Below are 23,474 nucleotides of genomic sequence, written 5' to 3'. Positions count from 1 at the left end.
TGGGAAAAAAGTGATTTTTTTTATTGCCAAATGGGCCCTTAATCTTACTATCAATAGATGCACGCATAAAACGAACTTGGAGTGCACGGCAGTCAAATGAGTCAACTTCATTTCTCATCCAATTGATTATAATTTATTTTTACATGACGTAATGATATACGTCATTCTACATGTGCCTCTTTGTATTGTGACAAGAAGATAAGTCTAATAAAGTAAGCTGTTTATATTTGTATATATATAAAACCAATCCAATACAAACTTTATAAAAATTCAATCAAACTCCTCTGTATACTTCAATTCAAATTCTAAAACTTCTTTTCTCCATATGGATAGCAGCAGTGAAAATAACCATGAAATAGCTATAGTTATGGTTCCATTTCCAGCTCAAAGCCATCTCAATCAACTTCTCCAACTTGCCTGCATATTCACCTCGTCGTATAAATTTCCAGTATACTATGTTGGTTCAGCCACACATAATCTTCAAGCTCGTGTTCGAGCCAACGCCTTAAATCCTTCAGACATAGCCAAAATCCATTTCCATGATCTCCCAACTCCTGATTTTGCTTCCCCTACACCTGATCCTAATGCACTGAGCAAATTCCCATCTCAACTTTTCCCATCCTATGATGCTAATTCTAAGCTTCTGCGCGAGCCTATTGCTTCTTTCCTTCGAGACATTTCGTCTAAATCAAGACGAGTTGTCGTTGTTCATGATGTTTTAATGTCATATAATGTTCAGGATGTTTCTTCTTTACATAATATTGAGTCTTATATATTTAACTGTGTTTCTGTTTTCTTTATGTATTGTAGTTTCATTTGCATACCTAAAGGAATGTCTATTCCACTTGAAGATGAATTACTTGAAAAGTTACCTTCACTTGAATCAGATTCACCTGAAGAGATTAACAAGTTAGTAACTTTTCAACTTCAGTATAGAGATATTAGATCTGGTGATTTATACAATTCAAACAAAGTACTTGAAGGTAATTTTCTTGATTTGATGGCAAAATTTGCTAGTACACAAAACAAGAAACAATGGGCAATCGGACCGATTTTACCTACTAAACTAGATCATGTATCAAATAAGAGAAACATATGTTTAGATTGGCTTGACAATCAATTTCCAAGATCAGTTCTTTATGTATCTTTTGGATCGTCTACTACATTTTCTGATAAAGAAGTCAAGGAGCTCGCGATGGGATTAGAGCGAAGTGAACAGAAGTTCATATGGGTGTTGAGAGATGCTGATAGAGGAGATATATTTAAAGGGGAAGATAGAAGATTTGAGTTGCCAGAAGGGTTTGAGGAAAGAGTTAAAGGGGTCGGGTTAGTGGTAAGAGAATGGGCGCCACAGCTAGAAATCTTGGCTCATTCGTCGACTGGTGGATTCATGAGTCATTGTGGATGGAATTCTTGTATAGAGAGTATTACTATGGGAGTGCCAATAGCTGCTTGGCCTATGCATTCTGAACAACCAATTAATTCCTTTTTTGTGACGGAGATACTGAAAATAGGCCTGATTGTGAGAGAGTGGGAGAAACGCGAGGAGCTGGTGAGTGCATCCACTATTGAGAATGTAGTGAGGAAGTTAATGGCGTCAGAAGAATGCGATGAGATTAGAAAAAGAGCAGAAGAATTAGGAGCAGCAGTAAGGCAGTCCACAGAGAAAGGGGGTTCTTCTCAACTGGAGTTGGATTCTTTCATTGCTCATATCACAAGATAGACTTTCGGAAACAGCCTCTCTACTCCATCGGGTAGGGGTAAGGTCTGCGTACACACTACCCTCTCCAGACTCTACTAATGAGATTTTACTGGAAAAGCATAGAGCATGCGCGCTACGCTCTCGCCCTCCTTCCATCCGCGAAGCTGAGGCGGGAGAAAAAGCATAATTCCCTGGTGTCATAGGTTACCTTTCTATCTTCCTCCTCGTGATGGGTCGTTATTATTGTTGCTGTTGTTTGTTCATGTCCTAACATAGAAATATTTTATGAAAAAAGATTTTGTTTGTGGATAGCTGTGTACTGTTTTGGCTTTTGTAACTCTTGGATGATTGTTTATATTTTGGCAACATCCACTACATGTAAAGGTTGTATGTAAAATAAAGCATGCTAAATTGTTGTACCTTTCACCTTGTCACAATAAGAAAGGACCAATTATTATATGATAAAAAATTGGAGGTATGGCAAGAAAAGTATGTGGTGCAGAAGTATTGTATGAAAGTTCACATCAAAGACTTGGCTTCATCCTAAAAAGCTACTCCCCGTTCCAGTTTATGTGAACCTATTTCTTTTTTGATCCGTTTCAAAAAGAATGATCCCTTTCTAAATTTGGAAACAATTTAACTTAAACTTACAGTTCTACCCTTAATGAGAAGCTTTTATACCCACACAAATATTCTGGACCCCTTTTTGACTTGTTAAGGACCATAAATTCCAAAAGTCTTATTTTTTCTTAAACTTCGTGCCCAATCAAACATGTTCACATAAATTGAAACGGAGGGAGTAATAATTAAGAAGCTGAAAAAATTTGTGGTGCTAAGATAAATAAATGTGAAAGTCATAATTGAAGGTATGGTAAAAAGTTACTTACATCGGGCTGTTTAGGCTAATCCTATATATACGTCTTACAAACATGATTATTATTGTATCAATATACAATAATTACTTGATACACATTCTCATCCTAATTATTATTTAACATGATAAATTCATATGATTTGGTGTAAATATTTAAAACGAATAAATTTTATAAGAAGTGTTCCTAATCATTCATAGAAGTTTATACCAGTAAATCATGTCATTTTTGGCCCCAAGAGAAGCAAGTAATACTCAAAAGCTAGGAAGAAGAATAAACAAGTGTATGGTTACAACTAAAGGTATCTTTTATTAATAGTATCTGGAAGGTATAATATCTGTGTGCCGAGGCGGATCTAAAAGTTTAATTTTTTTGGTTCAATCTATAAGGTTCTTATATATTATATTTTTTAAAATTATGAGTTCATATCTACTCTTTATTGTAATTTTAGTGAATTTTTACACATAAATTTATACTCCTAGTCGAAAATACTGGGTTCAGATAAACCTCATGCCGTTGCCATTATTGGAGCAATACACATCTATTATTTGATCTATCTATATTTATATCTCCTCATTATATTCATTATTGGTCCTACTATTTCGGTTTTTAGTACAGGACCCATTTCGTTTTTTTTTTCTTTTTTTTTTCTATGATTATCGTGGTAATACTAATATTGTCCCCTTTTATCTTTTTGTTTTCTTTAGTCGAGAGTCTTTCGGAAACAACCTCTTTATTCTTTTGGGGTAGGGGTAAGGTCTGCTTACACACTACCCTCCCCAGACCCCACTTGTGGGATTTTACTGGGTTGTTGTTGTTGCTCTTTCACATTTGTATTTTGTTCTATAAGAATATTAGTTACTTGAGCTTTAGAGTTTGAATTTCTGTTAATTTGGGTTTGGAATTTTAGTCTTACTAATTTACTGGTCTCTAAACTAATAATTTATACATATAGAATTTTCAAGACAAGAATTTAAACGAAAGCTATTGTGTTCGGCCAAACCTAGAAGATATTCTCTAGTTCCGCCCATGTTCATCATTGATCAGTTTCCAGGACTCAAGAACCATATGCTCGAGCCAAAATTTGAAGTTTATGGGCTCAAGACTCTAGTCTTTTTAAGTTACTGTGTTCTAAATTAATAATTTATACATATCCAATGAATTTCTTAAGTCAAGTGCAGAGTTTGAACCAAAGCTATTAGGTTTAGTCGAACTAAAAATTATACTCTAGCTCCGCCCTTGTTCACGACTCGAGAAACACATGCCAAAAATTGTACCCAAGAATCAAATAATGGAGAGACCCTACTGAAAATTGTCATGGCCTTAGAATTGAGTGAACTCTACAAAATGTTGGTGAAGTAGGTGATGTTATTTATGTGGTTAGTTATGTAGGCTTGTGAATTGAAGTCAAATAAATATCATATAGAGTAATACACTTCATATCCTCAAATTAAATACCATTTAGTTTGATCAATGGATAACATTGAGAATCTTGAAAATCAAGAATTTACAAACTTGAAACAAGATGAAGCTAAGTAGTTGTAGTCATAGTTCCATTTCAAGCTCAAGGTCATCTTAACCAACTTCTCCAACTTGCTCGTTTAATCTCCTCTTATGGTCTTCGCGTCTGCTATGTTGGTTTAGCCGCTTACAATCGTCAGGCCAGGGTTCGAGCCAACACCTTAAATCCATTTGACATAGCCAAGATTCGCTTCCTTGACCTTCCAATAACTCCTGATCTTTCCATTACCCCTCCGCTCGATCCCAATGTCTTGAGCAAAATACCTGTATCCCTCCAGGGTAAGGGTAAGCTCTGCGTACATTCTACACTCCCCAGACCTTACTTGTGCGGTAGAGAGTTGTTGTTGTTGTTATAGTATATAGGTATTAGTGCCGGTGATATCTATAACACAAGTAGAGTAATTGAAGGTAATACTTTTATTGACTTGATGGCACAACTCTCTAGCGCACAAAATAAGAAGCAATGGGAAATTGGACCTATTCTCCCTACTAAACTTGCTAATCATATTTCATATACTAAAAACAACTGTCTGGATTGGTTGAACAAACAACCTTCAAAATCAGTTATTTATGTATCTTTTGGAACGTCAACTTCATTTTCTGATGAACAAATCAAGGAGCTCGCGATGGGATTAGAACGAAGCAAACAGAAGTTCATATGGGTGTTAAGAGATGCCGATAAAGGAGATATCCTTACTGGAGAAGCTAGAATATTTGAGTTGCCAGAAGGTTTTGAGGAAAGACTAAAAGGGGTAGGCTTAGTGGTTAGAGATTGGGCACCACAACCAGAAATCTTGGCTCATTCGTCGACAGGTGGATTCGTGAGTCATTGTGGTTGAAATTCGTGCATCGAGAGCATTGCTATGGGAGTGCCAATAGCTGCTTGGCACCCCCAGAGTAATACTCTCTAAGCAAGAATTCCAACCACAATGACTCATGAATCCACCTGTCGACAAATGAGCCAAGATTTCTGGATGTGTTGCCCATTCTCTCACCACTAACCCCACCCCTTTCACTCTTTCCTCAAACCCTTCTGGCAATTCAAGTCTTCTGGCTATTTCGCATATGTAACTACAATACATATCGAAACTAGAAATGCAATGATAGATATAGGACTCGACATTGGGAAAGGAAGAAACATCTTGAACATTATAGGACATTAAAGCATCATGAACAATGACAACTCGTCTTGCCTTAGATGAAATGTCTCTTAAGAAGGAAGCAATAGGCTCGCGTAAAAGCATGCACGCGTTAAAAAGTGTTGGGCTTTTGCTGGATGCAAAATCAGGAGTACTCGGGAGGTCATGGAAGTGGATCTTGGCAATGTCCGAAGGATTTAAGGCGTTGGCTCGAACCCTGGCCTTATGGTTGTAGGCGGCTAAGCCAACGTAGTAAACGCGAAGACTATAAGAGGAAATTAGACAGGTAAATTGGAGAAGTTGGTTGAGATGGCCTTGAGCTGGAACTGGGACCATGATTACAACTACTTCATCTTGTTTTAAGCTGCAGTTGAGTTCATGATTTGCTAGATTTTCAGTATTAATATCCATGGAACCAAAAAGGAGTCAGAGGATTCTGTTTTTCTTAGTACTAATGAAGTGATGTTTGTGAGATTGTTTTGATTGAGGTTTTAGAAATAAACAGCTTTATATATATAGCTTTCTCAGCTTAGCGGAGCCACGATTTCAAGCTTATGAATGCAGGATTGTAATCATTTAAGTTCTAAATTAATAATTTAAACATATTCAATGGATATTTTTAGACAAATACAAGATACAACCAAAACTATTGGGTTCGGCCGAACCCGCTCCCGACACTCTAGCTCCAACCCTATCCTTACTTCATGCAACTCATTCAATAATCCAAGCTAGGTTGACATATAGTCTATGGGTTTACGTTAACTAAATAACTTTCATCAAGACTCTGTATATGTATTAAAAAATCTACTCTCCCTGTCCCAATATATGTGGCGAAATTCGATTTTCGTGAGTCAAACGAGTTTTTCTTTGACCGTGATTTTTTCATATGCTTTTTAGATATTTTGAATTGTTAATTATTGTAACTTATAGTATTTTTTACATAATTTTCAAATATATAAATTTTGTTTCTTTGTTTACTACCTCATACATGAAATTTTTTCCGTTTTTTGTATCTAATGTTGTTGATCATGCTTAAAAATATGAAAGGAGATCTTTGCATGTAATTCTTGGAGAAGAAGAACCTTATTTATTTGGATTTTTAATTTTTATATGTGTTTGGCTAGTTTCGGAAAATCTATGATTAATGGCTAGAGGTTGGTAAGTTAGAACTTATTTGAAATATTTATGTAATATTCCCTAAATGATATTGTACTCTTTGTCTATACTTCATATCATTTTAATAGAGTCTCATACTTTAGCTCGAGATGTATATCTTGAAAATGAGTTTTTGCTTGCCCTCACATCACACATAAGCATGTACATGACAACCAAACACTCTCAATTTGAGAGTGATCAGCATGTGAATTGACTATAATTATTATTTATTCGCATATATTATCAAAAGATTGTCAAATGAATCCATTGGATGTGAGTCAACTTCGATTTTCAAAAAATAAATAAATTATTACAATGACACTGCAGGATAAGGCTGCGTACAATAGGCTCTTGTGGTCCGGTCCTTTCCCTGGATTCGCGTATAACGGGAGCTTAGTGCACCGGACTGCCTTTTTACATTGTACAACTGCAGAAAGTATTGGAGCTGCTGCTAATTGTGAACTCCTTTTCCATATGAGCAAATATTAATTAGTACTATGTTGTACTATTGCCTTCATCATTGTTATTGGCAGGTACATTAATCATAGTCATATATAAAATTATTAACATTAATTATTCTAATTGCCTTCATTAATCTATTGGATTTATACCAATAATTCTGACTTCCTAATTTGTACATATTCAATAATTCTTATATTCAGAGGTGGAGCGAAGATTTGAAGTTCATGAGTTTGGAATTTTAAACTTTTTAAGTTACTGGATTCTCAATTAATAATTTGTACATATTCAATAGATTTTTAAAGATAAATACAGGGTTCAGACTAAAGTTACTGGGTTCGATCGAACCTGTAAGCCGTATGCTAGCTCTTGCTTATATTTGCCCAGAGTTCAAAGATTTCTCATCTCTAAACTTTCTCTTCCTCTCTTAAATCACACAAATCTTTTCCAATGGCTGAAAAATGGACCTCAAACAGCTCTATAGCTGTAGTCATGGTACCACTTCCAGCACAAGGCCATCTCAATCAACTCCTTCATCTCTCTCGACTCGTTTCCTCGTACAATATCCCTGTCCATTATGTTGGAACCACTACTCACATTCAACAGGCGAAAATTCGGGCTCATGGCTTTGATCCTGTCACCATAACAAATATTCATTTCCATGAATATCAAACACCTTCTTTTGAAACTCCCCTTCCAAATCCTAATGCTTCTAACAAATTTCCAAACCACCTAATGCCTTCTTTTTACGCCACGTTCCATCAACGCGAGCCAATTTGTGCTCTAGTACGCGAACTTTTGAGCGTGAATACTAAGAAAGTGGTTGTTATTTATGATAATTTGATGAATTGTGTGGTTCAAGATTTGCATGAAATGCCAAATACTGAGTGCTATTCTTTCAATAGTACTTCAGCTTTTATGTCATATTCATTTTTGTGGGAATTCAAAGGAAAACCTGTCTTACCTGGAACTGAACATTATGACGATATACCATCAATTTTAGACTGTTTTCCTACAGAGTTTTGGGATTTTTTGAAGATACAAGAACAATTTGATGGGAAGATTCATTGTGGTAAACTTTACAATTCGTCGCGAGTAATAGAAAGTTTGTACCTCGATTTAATGGCCAAAGAGTATGATGGATTGAAGCAATGGGCTATAGGTCCATTCAATCCTTTAGAGCCAAAAGAGAAGAGCAAAGACTCAAATAAACGCCACGAATCCCTCGATTGGCTTGGCAAACAAGAACCAAACTCAGTTATTTTCGTGTCATTTGGTACGACTACTTCGTTGTGTGATGAAGAAGTCAAAGAACTCGCGATTGGTCTAGAGAAAAGCGAGCAAAAGTTCATTTGGGTACTCAGAGATGCTGACAAAGGAGATGTTTTTACAAGTGAAGTTAGAAAAGTTCAATTGCCTGAAGGATATGAAGAAAGAATAAAAGAAAGAGGGATTATAGTAAGAGATTGGGCACCACAATTGGAAATTTTAGCACATAGTTCAACAGGCGGTTTTATAAGTCATTGCGGATGGAATTCGTGCATGGAGAGTATGTCAATGGGAGTTCCTATAGCAGCCTGGCCAATGCATTCAGATCAGCCAAGGAATTCTCAACTTGTAACAAAGTATTTGAAAATTGGACTAACTGTTAGGCCATGGACGCGTCGAGATGAACTTGTTACATCAAAAATAATTGAAAATGTTGTGAAAACTTTGATGGATTCAACAGAAGGAGATGAGATGAGGAAAAGAGCAGCAGATTTGAGTAATACTATCAAAAAATCAGTCAAGGATGATGGCATAAACCGCGCTGAGATGGATTCATTCATCGCTCATATTACTCGTTGAAATTAGATTTATCGGTACAATATCTGTATGAAATTATAAGAATTACTATACTCTTAAGAATGGTGTAATATATGAATTTATATCAATAGTCTATTAAGTATGTCACGTGAACAGGAGGTCAACGGTTTGAGCCACGAAAACAGCCTCTTGCAGAAATGCAGGGTAAGACTGCATGTGGTCTTGCCCTTCCCAGACCCCGCGCATAGCGGGGACTTGGTGCACCGGCCTGCCCTAGTCTATTAAGTATGCAGTATCATGGTTATTTTCGAGTTCCAAGCTAAGGGAACTGCTCCCTTTCTATCTGTTTTTAGCCTCTTTAACTGAAGTATATGTTCTACTTATCTTGAGTTCTTGAATCACGGTATAAGGTTTAAGGTATATAAATTTATGAAAAACTTTCAACCAACAAAAGAATTCTATTAAAATGTTCAATGACGACTACAACAACAACATACCCGATGTAATCCCACAAGTGGGATCTGGAGAGGGTAGAGAGTACGCAACTTTATCCCTATCTTGTGCAGGTAGAGAAGCTGTTGCCGATAGACCCTCGGCTCAAAGCAAGCATACATAATCACAACAGTATAGAGAAAAGATATGCAGTAGTAACAAAGTCAAAGAAGCAGTGACAACAACAATATCATAGTAAAGCTGAAACACAACATCGTCAGATAGTAATTGAAACCTAACAATATGGAAATACGAGAATTAGCGGTGTACATGGGCCGGGTTGGTTCGATTTTTATCAAAATCAAACCAAACCAACTATATCGGTTTGGATTGGTTCGGTTTTGTCGGGTTTTTCGGGTTTTCGGGTTTTCAGTTTTTTTTGTTACATGAATATTATTTTAATCTTACTTTGTTAAAGTTATAAATATAGTTTTGATAAATGAATATATGTTTAATAAATATTGAAAAAATTGACTAACATATAATCTATTAAAATATTCTAATGGGAGAATTTCTTTTAGTAACACGTGATAGTTATTTTCTTAGTCGTCTAACAATAATTTTTCGTTAATTTACGCTTTCAAGGTTAACACATAATAGGATTCCAAATATTTTTACATTTTTTAAAGAAAATTCAATATAAAGTCTTATATATATATATATATATATATATATATTAAATATTTATATATCGGTTTGGTTCGGATTTTTTTACTCAATACCAAACTTAGTCGGGTTTTTCAATCGATTTGGTTTGATTTTTCGATTTGGTGCGGTTTTTCGGTTCGGTTTGAACACCCCTAACGAGAATAACACTACCACTACTGGAATGAAAGGAGAAGTTTCACTGAACAACTTCTTGTTTATTTCTGCTGGACTTGATTGGATTTATCTGTTTCTCACATGATAATACAAATAAAGAAAGGTCCAAAAGTCACCCTTTCAACTATTCGAAATAGACCACTTTTACCATTTTTTTAAATTTTGGTACCTATAAAGTCTTGCCGTCTAAATTTTGGACTACTTCTACACTTATTCTTTAATGGCTGAATCTTAAATCCTAATCCTTGTTTAATTAGATTAATTATCATAGCTAAGGGTGGTTTTAAAATTTGTATTTTATCTTTAACTCTAGTACATTGAATGAATTGAATTTGTATTTCATGTGAGAAAAGCCAAAAAACTAATAAAACCTGAAATACAAATTAAAGGGGTAAATTTCACAAATGGTCATATAACTCAACGTTTTTTTCACTAAAGTCATATCATTTTGTTTTCTCACACAAAAGTCAAAAATAAGAATGAGTCAAAGTTATATGACATTAGTGAAAAAAAGTAAAAGTTATATGACTTTTGTGTGAGAAAACAAAGTTATATGACTTTAGTGAAAAAAGCCATAATTATATAACCATTTGTGAAATATTTAACCCCAAATTAAAATCAACTTCATTTTATTTGGTTGACTCAAGTCAAAAGCAATAATTTGAATCAAACTGGAAAAATAATTAAATTATTCCATTAGATAATAATTGAATAATTTAACGGTTGAATTCACTATAAATGAGTAATTAGTCCACCAATAGGAGGGAATGAGGTGGAGAAAAATAGACAGGTGAAAGAGATGGATTAAGACATGTATTTGTTAATTTTTCCCACTGTGTTTTTAATGGTAGACCACAAATTTTCAAAGGTTTGAATTTGCTATTTCTTTGATTTCCAAGCCCAGTGTCCTGTACTCGCTTTAGGGCCCGATTAATCCGGATTTGTGCCAGAAAATTCCACTTTGAGGGCCACCCATTAATATGGATTTGCGCTAGAAAGTCCCGTTTTGAGGTGGTAAAACGCTCCATTTTCTTCATAATCAGGATTTGAATCCGAGACCTCTGGTTAAGCATGAAGAAGTACTTGTCACACATTTTATTTGTACGTATATATTAATCATGGCCGGTTGAAATGAAAAAGGAAATTTCTATTTATAAACACTTTTGACAACAATTTTTATGGTAAAATAATCAAAGTTTCCAAGTCTTATGTCACAACCCAATTTAGGATTGTGACCGGCGCTTAGGAGCAAGTGCTCCCAAGTAAGCCTCATCGGTAATTTTATAGAAAAACGGACAGAGTTTCCCCTATTTTTGGACCATCCCAAAAAAAAATTTCCTGTCTCAAATCAACAACCAAACATCCTAATATCATACCAAATAATTGACAACTTGTCAATTAACCAATACAAGTCTCCAAATTAACTAAATCACCAAATAACCACTAGAAGTACTAATTTATCTCCAACTTTGATAAATAAGAATGATACTCAACATAAGTCTATAATAACGAAGAATACTCAAAAAACTAAAGGAATGACTATGGAGCGACTCTAAGAGTTCAAGGAAAAGACCATAACAATTGATAAAAATCATCTCCGCCCACGCGAACAAGTGCGAGGCTCACCAAGAACCAACCTGTGCACTCTAATTAACGAAATCCTTGCCCGTGTTAACTGTTGTCTCTGTAAAAAAAAAAATTAGCGGGGAATGAGTCGCTAGCTCAGTGAGTAATAACACTTAACCACAACCGTTTTTATTGGGGACAAGTTAGAAAACATGCTAGTATCTCAAATAGAAAATAACATAAAAATGCTCTTTCAGAAACAAGAAATAATTTTCAGTCTCACCATACTTTTCTTGTAGTATAATACAAATACAATTCAGTAATAAGCTCGGTAACCATTGTATAATATCAGTATTCACATTTTGGGAGGTTTCAATGAACGGATCATGTAATCAGTATAACTGTGGACTTCTTCGCAAGAAGTCAAATATAACGGTAGTCCCTACTCGAGGGAAATCGATAACGGTATGCTAGTTCTACATTCCCACTAGAGATGGCTATAACTGTACTCTGTAATCGGTAAATACAAGGTGCATCAGGTCTAACGAACCCGCCGTTAGCTACAAGATCCTTCAATGTCTACTCCCATTTATACTTGTCTCTGTAATCCGTATATACTCATAGAAAATATTTTAAAACAATATAGGGCATTTTGGTTCTTATCAAATCATATAATTTCTTTTCGATAACAGTAAATTCAAGTAACGGTAAAACAGATCTAGTGACAATGAAAATATTTAAAACAAAGGTAATCTTCTCCAATAACTATTTCGGTATCATATCGAGTAAAAGACTTGTCCCACATGCAACTTAAAATAATCGGTAACATATTCATATTTAAAATCATGTGTAAATCATGCAAGTTATGAAAACACAAATTGCGGTAAGATTACTACTCACAGTACTCGTGCCGAAATACCAAATGCTTCACCTCGAGCAATTCGTACAACTTCCTCCAATCAATCTATAATTATATGATATCGATCTCATGTTAATTTTCCATGTTTAGGCTAATTCGTAGCTAATTTAGAATGCCCAACCCTCAGAGTTTCATATTTGGCTCTTAATTCGCCGAATTATAATAACCCAACAAATCCCTCTTATTCTACTTGGAATATCAAGACCCATTTCAGTATCCCAACTCAATGCTATCAAAATTACATTGTAAATTTTTTTCCAATATCACCAATATTAGTAGCAATCATATTTGATTACCAATCACTAACAAAACAGAAAGGTTTTTGAAGGAATATCCCTTCTCTTTTTTTTTGTGTGGCATAGACAGACTATATAAGTTTATAACCCTAAAATTTCATTAATATTAATTCTTCTAACTAATTCTTACCCCAACTCTATAGCCATGGAATTTATGAATCAAATCTACAAATTAAGTTAAAAAATTTACCTTCTTCTTCTCTGTTTAGTTAGTTTCTCTTCGTTGAATTATCCTGGTGCTCTTCAATGGAAGAAAAGTGCAAATCTCACGTTTTCTTTTGTTTTCAAAAGTGGCTTCCAAGCTTTTCACTAGATTTTCCCTTAACTAATTCTTGCCCGTGAGTTTTCTCTGTGTTAGAATCCTTCTACTACCCAAAGCCCTCTTTTTCTTTTCTTTTGTGTTTGCCGTGAGTCCTTCCCCTTCCCTAAATCCCTTTCTTTGCTTTTACCTATTTGCCAAATTGAAATTTGGTGGGCTACGACCCTTTTCTTTTTTTTGTATATCCTTTTCCTTTTTTTTTTGTTAAATGACTCATATGTCCTTGCTTGAAATTTATGGGCTATTACATCTTAGTTCTGTTTACCTTTGTTCAATTCTCATATATTTCAAAGTCACTACCTTGAAAAAACACAAAAAAGTTTGAATACTAAAAACCTTCTAATTTCTTTCATGGATAGCAGCAAGTTGAAACAAGATGAAATAGCTATAGTTATGGTTCCATTTCCAGGTCAAGGACATCTCAATCAACTTCTCCAACTTGCTTGTTTAATCTCCTCATCATATAATCTTCCAGTATACTATGTTGGCTCAGCGACACATAATCGTCAAGCTAGGGTTTGCGCCAACGCCTTAAATCCTTTAGACATAGACAAAATCCAATTTCATGACATCCCAACTCCTGAAGTTGCCTCACCTCCACCTGATTATAATTCCTTAAACAAATTCCCCGCGTATCTTGAGCCATCGTGGGCTGCTTGTATGCTTATGCGCGAGCCTTTTGCTTCATTCTTTCGCGATATTTTATCTAAAGCAAGACGAGTTGTTGTTGTACATGATTCTTTAATGTCTTATAATGTTCAGGATGTTTCAACCTTGTCCAATGCAGAATCTTATATATTTAATTGCATTTCAGTTTTCACTTTGTACTATTTGATATGCTTATCTTATGGTATGTCAATACAACTTGAAGAAGAATTGCTTAAAAATTTACCTTCCCTTGAAGAAATTATAACATATGAAATCAGAACGCAGAGCTTCTCAGAGTCCGTATATGGATATTAGATCAGGTGATATTCATAATACGAGCAAAGTAATCGAAGGCAGGTTTCTTGATTTGTTGGTAGAAGTAACAAGTACACAGAACAAGAAACAATGGGCAATTGGACAGGTTCTGGCTACTAAACTTGTTCATGTCTCGAATACGAACAATATATGTTTGGAGTGGCTTAACAAGCAACCTCCAAGATCAGTTCTTTATATATCATTTGGAACAACAACTTCATTTTATGATAGGGAAATCAAGGAGCTCGCAAAGGGATTAGAGCAGAGCAAACCGAGGTTTATATGGGTGTTGAGAGATGCCGATAGAGGAGATATCTTTACTGGGGAGGCTAGAAACGTTGAGTTGCCACAAGGGTTTGAGGAAAGGGCAAAAGAAGTAGGATTAGTTGTAAGAGAATGGGCACCATAACCAGAAATCTTGGCTCATTCGTCGACTGGGGGGTTCATGAGTCATTGTGGTTGGAATTCTTTGTCATGCCCCGAACCATGGTCTGGGCATAACATGACACTCGGTGCCTAATTGCATGTGACCGAGCGAACCAACTGCATGGCTGGATCAACATGAGGTGTAACTATGAGCTAGAGGTAAATATAAAACATGATAATCTACTAAAGAGTCTGACTGAAATATCATAGATGCGGAAAATACTGAAAGGTCTGCAATTATAAACAAGTACCCGACAAGGTTAACACATAAAAGTCCATTAAAATCTGACTGACTGGGTTATAGGCTACGAAGCCTCTAAAGAATACTAAAAATGCTAACTGTTTACCAGGACAAGGTCCCCGGTATACCTTACTAAAAATGCTAAAAGTGTATTAATTCTCTTTGCTTGAAGATGTACTGGAGACTCTTGTGGTCTGTAAAACTGTCAACATGTACCCTATACAAATAATGGCGCCAGATCTTAAGCGCAAACACCACAACTGCTAATTCAAGATCATGAGTCGGATAATTCTTCTCATGAGCCTTGAGTTGCCTCGACGCGTAGGCTATGACTTTACCGTGCTGCATTAATACATACCCAAGACCAATCCCTGAAGCATCACAATAAACAACGAACCCTTCGGTTCCTTCCGATAGTGTCAGGACTGGAGCTGAAGTCAACCTCTTCTTTAACTCCTCAAAACTTTACTGGCACGCGTCCGACCATTGAAACTTGACTTTCTTCTGAGTTAATCTAGTCAAAGGGGACGAGATAGAAGAAAATCCCTCTACGAAATGCCTATAATAGCCTGCTAGACCCAAGAAACTCTTTATATCGGATACGGAGGTGGGTCTAGGCCAATTCTTCACTACCTTTATTTTATGAAAATCCACCTTCACGCCTTCCCCTGAGATGACATGGCCCAAAAACGCTACTGATTTCAACCAGAATTCACACTTAGAAAATTTTGCATATAACTTCTGATCCTGTAGTGTCTGCAACACAATTCCGAGATGTTCTGCATGGTCAGTCTCGCTACGGGAATAAATCAAGATGTCATCAATAAACACAATAACAAACAAATCAAGATAAGGCTTGAAGACCCTATTCATAAGGTCCATAAAAGCTGCTGGTGCATTCGTTAAACCAAATGACATTACCAAAAATTCGAAATGCCCATATTGAGTCCTAAAAGCTGTTTTTGGAATATCAACTTCCTTAACCTTCAACTTATGGTATCCTGATCTGAGGTCAATCTTGGAATAACACTGGGCACCCTGAAGTTGATCAAATAAATCATCTATTCTGGGAAGAGAGTACTTGTTCTTGATGGTGACTTTATTCAACTGATGATAGTCAATGCACATACACAAAGACCCATCCTTCTTTCGGACAAACAAGACCGGTGCGCCCCAAGGTGAGACACTTGGCCTTATAAATCCCTTATCTAGAAGATCTTTCAACTGGACTTTTAACTCTTTCAACTCTGCTGGAGCCATTCTATAAGGCGGAATAGATATCGGCTTAGTGCCTGGAAGTAGATCAATTCCAAAGTCAATCTCTCTATCGGGAGGGACTCTAGGGTGATCTTTGGGAAACACTTCTGGAAACTCATTTACAATTGGTACCGACTGGAGAGTGGGGATCTGAGTATCTGCATCCTTAACTCGAACCAGGTGATAGATATATCCCTTGGGGATCATCTTTCTGGCTTTAAGATAGGAAATAAACCTACCCCTACGTGTTACTGCATCACCCTTCCATTCTAAGACTAGTTCACCGGGAAATTCAAAACTTACTATTTTGGTTCTACAATCCACTGTGGCATAACATGAATCTAACCAATCCATGCCCATGATCATATCAAAGTCTACCATCTCCAATTCTACTAAGTCTGCTACAGTAAGACGATGATGCAATTTGACTGGACATCCCCTATAGATACACCTTGCTATAACTGATTCTCCAACTGAAGTGGACACTTCAAAGGGTTCACACAACTTTTCTGGTTCTATCCCAAATTTCTTAGCAATATATGGGGTTACATAAGATAGGGTAGATCTCGGATCTATAAGACCATAGACATCAAAAGTGAATATTGTTAGCATACCTGTGACAACATCTCCATGAGCCTCGGTATCCTAATGGTCTGCCAGTGCATACAAGCGGTTTCGACCACCGCCTGCATTACTAGACTTTGCTGCACCGCGCCCTTGTTGGGCCTAAGAGTTATGAGGGGCTGCGGAATTAGTGGACGAAGCTACATTGCCTCCATTGTTCTGCTTTGCTGATGGACAATCCCTCAAAAAGTGGCCCTGCTGACTGCACCCAAAGCAACCATTTGTGCCCAAACGACACACCCCTAGATGCTTCTTACCACATGTGTTGCAAGCAGGGTACTCAAGGCCTCTGTAGCCCACACTAGTCTATGACTGTGAGCCTGCTGCTTTGAAATTTTGGTTTTTCTTGTTAAACTTGGACCTCTGAACCGCTGCACTAGCTGAAGATGGAGCGGGTCCTGATTTTGATTTCCTGAAGAACTGGTGATTGCCTCCTGCTTGAGATCCCCCATGGCTGGAATTTCCTGCAGACTTAGCTCTCTTGTTGAATTCCCTGTCCTTCTCTTTCTATTGCTACTCTACTTCTTTCAAGCTGTCTTCGTTCCCCTAAACAAAGGCAACCATCTTAGTGATGGTCATGTCATTATTCTGAGCAGCTATATTGGCATCAACAAACAAATCATCTCAAAGCCCCAACACAAACCGCCTAACTCTGGCCCTCATATCACGTACCATTTCCGGAGCATACTTGGCCAGAGAGACGAACTTGAGGTAGTACTCATTCACGCTCATATCATTCTGTCTGAGTCTCTCAAACTCTAAAGCCTTAGCTTCCAAAACCTCAATGGGTAGAAAGTGCTCAAGGAACGCATCTGCAAACTCCTTCCAAGTCGCAGGATCCGCATCCTCCCCTCGGGACTCTTCCCATGTTTCATACCAAGTGTTGGCAACATCCTTCAGCTGGTACGCAGCAAGCTCCACTGCCTCAGTGTCTGTAGCATGCATCACTTGAAATATCTTCTGAACCTCATCAATGAAGTTTTGCGGATCCTCATCCTTTTTGGACCATGTGAAGATGGGAGGTTTCATGTTGAGGAATTCCCTAGACCTGGAACTACCCATCTCATGAACATCACTTGTTCCCTGCCTTTGAGATTAAGTAGCAACAATCTGGGTGAGCAACTGGATAGCTCCCCAGACATCCATGTCTGAAGAACTGGGCACTGAGCCCCGTGCAACCCCCTGGGCTGGAGTGTCCTCCTCCTGAGCAACATTAGTTGTGGCCCCCTGGCTAGTAGCTGAGGCCCTCCTAGTGTACTTTCTTTTTGCAGGCATTTTTTCTGAAATACTCAATTTGCACGGGTTAGAAAGATTTCTGAAAGCATAGCTCTAACTGCACGATCTAGAGTATGAAAGAAATGGAACAATCCTAGATGTCTTAGTGGTCAACTGTTTACATGTGTGGCGCGCACACACACATAGAAGAGACCCCATTGGACATGGCTTCATAGACTCCCTAGGACTCTTGAACCTATAGCTCTAATACCAAGCTTTGTCACGCCCCGAACCATGGTCTGGGCATAACACGACACTCGATGCTTGACTACATGTGACCGAGCGAACCAACTGCATGGCTGGATCAACATATGGTATAACTATGAGCTAGAGGTAAATATATAACATGATAATCTACTAAAGAGTCTGACTGAAATATCATAGATGCGGAAAATACTGAAAGGTCTTCAAGTATAAACAAGTAGCCGACAAGGCTAACACATGAAAGTCCGCTAATATCTGACTGAATGGGTTATAGTCTACGAAGCCTCTAAAGAATACTAAAAATGCTAACTGTTTACCGGGACAAGGTCCCCGGTATACCTTATTAACTGAAATGCTATAATAACTAAAACAAAAGAGAGATAAGGCCCCAAAAGACTGGGGCTCACCAATAGCTGATACGAGATGTCCTAACAAACTAAATCGTCAACCTGAAAATTGTTACCTGCATCGCGAGATGCAGGCCCCCGGCAAAAAGGGATGTCAGTACATTTGAATTGTACTGGTATGTAAAATAGTTGAACAAAAGAACTGTAAATACTGAAACTGAAACTGAACTGCTAGCTGATAAACAGATACTGAACAAGGAAGTAAGGATATGAATACTCCCTCTTCTGAATGATGAACAACCTGTTTATCTGATAAACTACAGCCTCAGCCCCAATATATATGTGTGCGCAAGCTACGGCCTCGGGCCCAAGTATACGTATACATAACTACGGCCTCAGGCCCAAATACAGGTGTTCATCATTCAGGATTTAAAATAAGGAACTGAGAATCACACTACGGCCTCAGGCATACAGGTGTTCAACATTCAAGAATATAAAATCAGGAACTGAGAATCATATTATAATACATGATACTGAAATAATGAGCCATACCGAGTTACATGATACTGGAATAGTGAATAGGATTAGACTGAGATGAGTATTCATAATAAATTGATTTGTCATAACTGAAACTCATAGAATATCGAATGATTATGAGACTATGCCATCTAGAGAATAGAAGTTCTATTACTATTCAGGGAACTAAGGCATAGTTACTTTCTGAGGAAACTGGTAATGGTCATAATGAATGGGACGTAGGGAGAATCATAGACATTCCCAAACGTAAAGAGTTAGCCTTACATACCTTAACTTCCTGCTCTTGAGCGTAATGCAACGTTTGTCAACCCTTTCAATTTTAATCTATAGCAATACAAGTCAAAAGGATTCCATATTAGCTATGGTGCTCATGTTTTGGTCACTTAAGCATTTTATCAAACACTTGGTAAAAATAAAGCTTCATAGTCCTTATTAATGGTGTCTCTACACCCAACAACCCGTTCTCTTGTTCCTAGATAAATTCTAAAGTCTCAAATGATTATAATCAACATTATTCTTCATCACTCATAAGGTAAACAACACCCTTAACCAATAATCAACACTCAACACCCCAACCCTATAATCGTTCATGCTTTTCTATCAAACCCATCAACTCATATCTCTTGAACTAGGATTTACAATCATTAAATCAATGCTAGAATCAATTAGAGGGTGAAGACATTACCTTTTTGAAGTTCAAACCCTTTGAATTCAAGTTCTAGGCTTCCTTCTCTCAACAATGATGTCCCAATCGAATATCTAATGATATGGAGGGGTTGCCCATGTTAATAAGATGTTGAAATTAAAATTAAGTTAGAATCATCATTAGAACTTACCTTGGGTGGTGGAGGGACTCTTAAGGAGTTAGGTTTTTGAGAGCTTTACTTTCTAGAGCAAGTTTTCTTGTTTTGGGGCTGTGGGGGACGAAATAGGGCTAAAAAAATGACTTCCCAAGTCGTCCACCGCGTCCCGGTTGGAGCACCGTGGTACGACCGCAGTAAATCGCTGGGACACTGCCTCACCACCGCGGTCGCGGTAAAAACGCGGCAGGACCGCGGTGGTTGTACACCATTCTGTAAAACGGGCATAACTTTTTGTTCAGAGGTTCGTTTGGGCTCTACAATATATCGTTGGAAAGCTATTTCAAAGGCCTACAACTTTCATGCTTTGAGTTTTTCCAATTCAGCACACATTTTCACTAAACCCTGCTGGAAGATAGACCTTCTGCAAAACTTAGTCGATTTTGTCAAATCTTATGCACCTCACTTTCCATCTTGATTTTGAAACAACTATTTTCACCCATAATTATCCCGATGGGACTTCACATGTTCAAAATATATCCTTACTACTCCTTTAGCTCATTCATACCTAAGCCGAATTTACGGGGTGTTACATTCTTGTATAGAAAGTATTACTATGGGAGTTCCCATAGCTGCTTGGCCTATGCACTCTGACCAACCAAAAAATGGTTTTTTGGTGACGGAAATATTGAAAATAGGCCTCATTGTTAGGGAGTGGGAGAAACGCGAAGAGCTGATGAGTGCATCCACCATTCAGAACGTCGTGAGTAAGTTTAATGGCATCAGAAGAAGGCGACGAAATTAGAAAAAGAGCAGACGAATTGGGAGAAAGGGGGTGCTTCTCTAATGGAGTTGGATTCTTTCATCGCGTATATCACAAGATAGATTCATATGTTCTCTAGAACATATATAAAATGAACATGATTAGCTTCCATAAATACAATTCAAATTATTGAACTACAAGAACGTAACGAGAAGACTTACTAGCCTTTTTATTTGTGTGCGTTTTTCTGCCTTCACAAGGTAGGGGTAAGGTCTACATACACTCTACCACCAGAACCTACTTTGTGGGATTATGCTGAGTTTGTTGTTGTTGTTGTTCTCTTTCACTGCTCTTCTCACTCTTTCCTCGGGCTATGACTAGTTCTAACAAGTTATAGTACATTTATATACAAGAGTAACTCAGATCAATAAAATTCATCTTTTAAAAATATATATTGTGTCGACTGTGCCAACAAAGTCATGCTTTGAAAGTTGATGAGAAATACATATAAGTGGAGTAATACTCATATGAGACCTTTTGGGAAACTATGCTGGCTTGATCTAAATTAAATGATATCATACCGTGTTAAAAGTCGGACAAAAGTAGCATTACTTACCGACATTAAGCGTAGATACCAAAAGGAAGATTACATTCCAAATGGATGTCTTATTATAAGAAGCATTACATAGATAATTTCATTTATAACACTATTACTATAATCATTAATCCGAAATTCCTTTCATGAGTACCATAGAGCCTCTGCACACTGTGAGCTCCATTCCCTTCATGAGAATCAAGTATCCCAAAACCTATGTTGCTCGGAAGTCGGACCTAAACTTTCTCTTCCTCTCATAAATCAAACAAAATGCTTATATTGTCATATTTAACTTAAATCCAAATCTATAAGGCGAGTTAATTAAAATTGATCATCCACAGAAAAGAGTAAATGAGAATATGTTTTCATTGTCATGGCCAGGGGCGGACGCACACTTTAACAAGAGGGGTCACCGACACCCGATAATTTCTGCAAAAACTTCATAAATGCTTATAAATATCTTCAAGAAATAATCAAGTATTAGCATAGGCTCCCATATCAATCTTTATGAGCATTGATAAATTTATACTAAATGTCATGGTGCCCCCACGATCACTGAATCCTGGGTCCGCCTCTGGTCATGACATTCCCTATATATAGTGTATTGATATGTTTCCTTACATTATACCACTTGTGCTAACGAGACTCTGGATGCATTTCATTACATTTCCAATATGAACAAACATTCATCGAGTTATGTGAGCGATGAAAGAATCCATCTCACTGCGGTTTATTCCCCCATTCGCTACTGATTTCTTGATAGCATTGCTCAAATCGGCATTGCTCAAATTTCTTGTATTGTGTGCTGTAAAACGAAAGTGAAAAAGTAAGAGTTTGTCTAATTCTATGCATTAAACAAGTCAGTGGACATGGAAAGAAAAGATTTGACATCATGGCCTAATATAGTCGAATTGTAATTACTTGACAAATCATGGCTTTTATGATTTTGAAGTTTATTGAGATTCTATATGCATTCAAAAGGTAAATAAGATATTGTTTCTTTATTTTTTTAGAAGTTATGGGAGTTAAGTAAAATTTATTTTATTTTTCTAGTAATAAGATGGCAATTTGAAAACAGTCTTAAATGTCCTAAAAGGAAAGCTGATTTTTAACACAATTACACAAGTGACTCAATGCTGGCGTAACAAGAGGGAAATTCCCAAGACGTTCTCGCAGTATTACGTTAAGTCAAACTCAGAATTCGACTGAGCTACTGGAATCGAAATGTTGTCATTTTAGTTATCAAAATATGTAAAACGGATTTTGAACCACGTTTTACCTTAACGATATTTGGGGCGTAAAGGTAAAACGCGGTTCAAAACTGCATTTTACAAAAACGCGGTTCACAACCACGTTTTCTATTGTTTTACAGGTATCTGATCCTTACATAGCCAAACATAGTTTGCCTAACGTCTCAAGATAGTTGCTGAATATGTGACGACCCGGCCGATCGTCTTAAGAATTAACGCCCCGATCTCCTATTAACTGCTTTCCCCGCGTTTATTTCTGCCATTTTGATTTGCCGGGATGTTCGTTTTGAGTTTCGGAGAGTTTTGGGACACTTAGTCCCTAAATGAGAGCTTAAGTGTTGGAAATTTGGTTGTAGTCGGAATAGTGTGAAGAAAGACTCGAAATAGAAATCCGATGGTTCCGTTAGCTCCGATGGGTGATTTCGGGCTCAGGGGCATGTTCGGATTGTGTTTTGGAGGTCTGTAGCTAATTTAGACTTGAAATGCCGAAAGTAGAATTTTGAAGTTTCCGGTTCGATAGTGAGATTTTGATCTGAGGGTCGTAATGGAATTTCGGAAGTTGGAGTATCTCCGTAGTGTTGAATGTGACGTGTGTGCAAAATTTCAGGTCATTAGGACGAGGTTTGATAGACTTTCTGATCGAAAGCGTATTTTTATAGTTTTGGAGTTCTTAGGCTTGAATCTACGGTTGATTCATCATTTCGATGTTGTTTTAGGTGTTTTAAGGATTGATATAAGTTTGGACAGTGTTATTAAACTTGTTGTGCTTTTGGTTGAGGTCCCAGGGGCCTCGGGATGATTTCGGATGGTTGACGGAAGGATTTGGAGTTTGGAGTTGCAGCTGAAGCTATAACTGCTGTCATAACCGCATCTGCGGTTGAAAGGCCGCAGGTGCAACTCCTGCAGATGCGGAATCCAGCCGCAGAAGCTGCAGATGGGGAAGGGGCCAGGAACTGCAGAAGCAATATAAGTACCGCACCTGCGTGACCGCAAACGCGGATTTTGGGTCGCAGGTGCGGCGGAGAGGGAAGCGATTCCCCAACCGCAGAAGCGGTATCGCGAATGCGATTGTTGGATCGCAGATGTGGGATTGCTGGGCAGAACATATAAATAGTCGCCTTCAC

At 37.3% G+C, this 23,474-nt stretch overlaps 1 protein-coding gene, 1 long non-coding RNA gene and 1 pseudogene across 2 annotated transcripts; 2 read left to right on the top strand and 1 right to left on the bottom strand.

Moving 5' to 3' along the window:
* The first annotated feature begins 238 nt into the window (after positions 1-238).
* LOC107795317 (uncharacterized) lies at positions 239-9,037 on the top strand. Its single transcript, XM_016617928.2, has 4 exons — positions 239-1,648; positions 4,713-4,908; positions 5,294-5,465; positions 7,325-9,037. The coding sequence occupies exons 1-4, from the start codon at positions 326-328 to the stop codon at positions 8,694-8,696; spliced, it is 3,063 nt and encodes a 1,020-aa protein (XP_016473414.2). The 5' UTR covers positions 239-325; the 3' UTR covers positions 8,697-9,037.
* A 1,997-nt stretch (positions 9,038-11,034) lies between these two features.
* On the bottom strand, positions 11,035-13,346 carry LOC142170610 (uncharacterized). The gene is made up of 3 exons (XR_012699876.1): positions 12,940-13,346; positions 12,435-12,498; positions 11,035-11,652 (listed from the first exon to the last, which is right to left on the bottom strand). It is a non-coding gene; the product is annotated as an uncharacterized LOC142170610 (long non-coding RNA).
* A 73-nt stretch (positions 13,347-13,419) lies between these two features.
* On the top strand, positions 13,420-20,627 carry LOC107795315 (zeatin O-glucosyltransferase-like; annotated as a pseudogene).
* Positions 20,628-23,474: the final 2,847 nt, after the last annotated feature.

This window comes from Nicotiana tabacum, chromosome 16 (assembly GCF_000715075.1).
Source record: "Nicotiana tabacum cultivar K326 chromosome 16, ASM71507v2, whole genome shotgun sequence".
Taxonomy (NCBI): domain Eukaryota; kingdom Viridiplantae; phylum Streptophyta; class Magnoliopsida; order Solanales; family Solanaceae; genus Nicotiana; species Nicotiana tabacum.
Note: the sequence above shows the minus strand (reverse complement) of the source record. Positions and strands in the feature narration are given on the sequence as shown.

What these genes read in the sequence shown, in the direction of transcription:
- LOC107795317 (XM_016617928.2), top strand. Translation starts at nt 326, where the DNA reads ATGGATAGCAGCAGTGAAAATAACCATGAAATAGCTATAGTTATGGTT. An exon ending in CAGAAGAATTAGGAGCAGCA is followed by an intron (nt 1,649 to 4,712) that starts GTAAGGCAGTCC and finishes GAACAAATCAAG; the next exon opens with GAGCTCGCGATGGGATTAGA. An exon ending in CTTGGCTCATTCGTCGACAG is followed by an intron (nt 4,909 to 5,293) that starts GTGGATTCGTGA and finishes GTCTTGCCTTAG; the next exon opens with ATGAAATGTCTCTTAAGAAG.